This window comes from Vicia villosa, linkage group LG1, assembly GCF_029867415.1.
Source record: "Vicia villosa cultivar HV-30 ecotype Madison, WI linkage group LG1, Vvil1.0, whole genome shotgun sequence".
Lineage (NCBI taxonomy): Eukaryota > Viridiplantae > Streptophyta > Magnoliopsida > Fabales > Fabaceae > Vicia > Vicia villosa.
The window spans coordinates 116329867-116332523 of NC_081180.1; the positions used below are offsets into that span (position 1 = coordinate 116329867).

Here is a 2657-nt window from a genome sequence, read left to right on the forward strand (position 1 = left end):
CATCATGCCCATTTAAGAAAAGTTTGGTTGAACGGATGGTATGTTCGATATTAACGTTTAAAAATATTATCATATTTTACCGTGGAAACAAAATACATATATTTGAGTATGCATATAAAAAGGATCTATGACATGATTTATCAAAAAATATAAAAATATCCAAAACAAATCGTCTTTTAAGAATCAATTATATAAAATACATTACTTACTTTATTGTATGTACTTCATAAAATACATTACTTACTTTTTATATATATATATATATATATATATATATATATATATATATATATATATATATATATAGTATAGTCTCATTAGACACACAATATTATACATAAAATATAATTCTAATATAGTATCAGAAAGTAAAGGTTTCACGTTTCACGATCCTTTCTATTTGGCCCTAGTAACTTTGTTATTCATAATATCCATGGTTATTGCATGTCGTTGTTCTATGTTATCACGCTTCTAATCGCCGATGTGCTGCCTGTTGAAATATAAACTTGATTTGGGCCTAATTATTAGTGGTATTCTTGAGCTTAGTTATTTTGGGCTTAGATGATTTTGGGTAGTGTTTCTAGAGAATTCTTGTAGTGTTTGGAGTGTCTAGATATTTCTTATGGTTGTAATATTCTCTAGAATACTCTTTAGATATCTAGAGTTGAGAACTCTCTAGAATTAGTGAATCTAGAGTTCTCCTTAGAGTACTATAAATAGAGATGTAATCTCACACATTTGTATCAAGCAAAATACAAAGTTCTCTCTTCCATAAAGAATTCTCCTACCTATCAAGTTTTTATTCAAGTCTCCAATATTTCTAAACACTTGTCCTACACATAAAAACAACCTTAGTTCCAACAAAGTGGTACCAGAGCTTCAAGGTCCTCAAAAGATGGCGAATGGAGGTTTCCCTTTTCAAATGTCGATGCTCACAAAGAACAACTATGATAATTGGAGTATCAAGATGAAGGCGCTACTAGGATCTCAAGATGTGTGGGATGTCGTTGAGAAAGGCGTCAAGGAGCAAGACGAAGCCTCGTTAAGCCAAAGTGCGAAAGATACATTGAAGGAGTCAAGAAAGAGAGACAAGAAAACTCTCTTTCTCATTTATCAATCGGTGGATGAAGATACTTTTGAGAAGATATCCAACGCAACGACGGCCAAAGAAGCATGGGACAAGCTTCAAACTTGCAACAAAGGAGTTGAGCAGGTAAAAAAGATTCGTCTTCAAACTCTTAGAGGTGATTTTGAACGTTTGTTTATGGAGGAGTCCGAGTCAATTTCTGATTATTTTTCTCGAGTATTGGCCGTAGTCAATCAACTTAAAAGAAATGGTGAAGATGTTGATGATGTGAAAGTCATGGAGAAAATACTTCGCACTTTAAATCCAAGTTTTGACTTCATTGTTACCAACATTGAAGAAAATAAGGATTTAAAGACCATGACCATTGAGCAACTCATGGGTTCCTTACAAGCATATGAAGAAAAACAAAAGAGAAAAACTAAACAAAAGGAGGCTATAGAGCAACTACTACAACTCAACATAAAGGAAGCAAACTATGTAAACTACAAGAGCCAAAGAGGACGAGGACGTGGCCAAGATCGTGGACGCGGACGCGGACGTGGAAGAGAAGGAAGAGGAGGTTACAACAACTACTCTAACAACTTCAACAATGGAGAAAGAAGTTGGAATCCACAAGCGACAAGAGGTCGTGGAAGAGGAAATTCATGGTCGAGGTACGAAAAATCATAAATCAAGTGCTTCAACTGCAACAAGATTGGTCATTATGCATCCGAGTGTAGATTCTCGAAGAAGGTTGAAGAGAAAGCTAACTTCGTAGAAGAAAAAGGTGGAGAAGAAGAAACTTTGTTACTCGCATGTCAAAACCAAGTTGAAGAGAAAAGAAACAAGTGGTACCTCGACACTGGTGCAAGCAATCACATGTGCGGCGATCGAAGCATGTTTGTAGAGATCAATGAAGCGGCAACTGGCGATGTCTCATTTGGAGATAACTCGAAGATACCGGTCAAAGGAAAAGGTAAAATTCTCATACGCTTGAAGAATGGTAGTCATCAGTTCATATCCAATGTCTACTATGTCCCTAACATGAAGAATAATATTTTGAGCTTGGGACAATTATTAGAGAAAGGCTATGACATCCACTTGAAAGAACATAGTCTTTTCTTAAGAGATTGTAGACATAACTTGATTGCGAAGGTGCCTATGTCAAAGAATAGAATGTTCCTTTTGAACATTCAAAATGATGTGGCAAAGTGTCTCAAGGCGTGCTATACCGACTCTTCATGGCTATGGCATTTACGATTTGGGCATCTCAACTTCGATGGTTTAGAACGTTTGACAAAGAAGGAGATGGTGAGAGGCTTGCCTAACATCAACCACCCAGACCAACTCTGCGAAGGATGTCTAATTGGGAAGCAATTCCGAAAAAGCTTTCCAAAGGAATCAACATCAAGAGCCATAAAGCCGCTAGAGCTCATACACACCGATGTTTGTGGACCAATCAAACCCAACTCTTTTGGTAAGAGTAAGTACTTTCTCCTCTTTATTGATGATTATTCCAGAAAAACATGGGTTTACTTCTTAAAGGAGAAGTCAGAAGTGTTTGAAAACTTCAAGAAGTTCAAAGCCCTTG

General features: G+C 36.2%; 1 protein-coding gene across 1 annotated transcript; it reads left to right on the forward strand.

Annotated features, from left to right (window-relative positions):
* The first annotated feature begins 895 nt into the window (after positions 1-895).
* Positions 896-2394, forward strand: LOC131652336 (uncharacterized). Its single transcript, XM_058922179.1, has 3 exons — positions 896-1740; positions 1807-2042; positions 2279-2394. The coding sequence occupies exons 1-3, from the start codon at positions 896-898 to the stop codon at positions 2392-2394; spliced, it is 1197 nt and encodes a 398-aa protein (XP_058778162.1).
* Positions 2395-2657: the final 263 nt, after the last annotated feature.

Excerpts from the sequence above, each read along its gene's own strand:
- LOC131652336 (XM_058922179.1), top strand. The coding sequence starts at position 896 with ATGGCGAATGGAGGTTTCCCTTTTCAAATGTCGATGCTCACAAAGAAC. Across the intron at positions 1,741-1,806 it reads AGAGGAAATTCATGGTCGAG|ATTCTCGAAGAAGGTTGAAG; the intron begins GTACGAAAAATC and ends ATCCGAGTGTAG. Across the intron at positions 2,043-2,278 it reads GATACCGGTCAAAGGAAAAG|TGTCTCAAGGCGTGCTATAC; the intron begins GTAAAATTCTCA and ends GATGTGGCAAAG.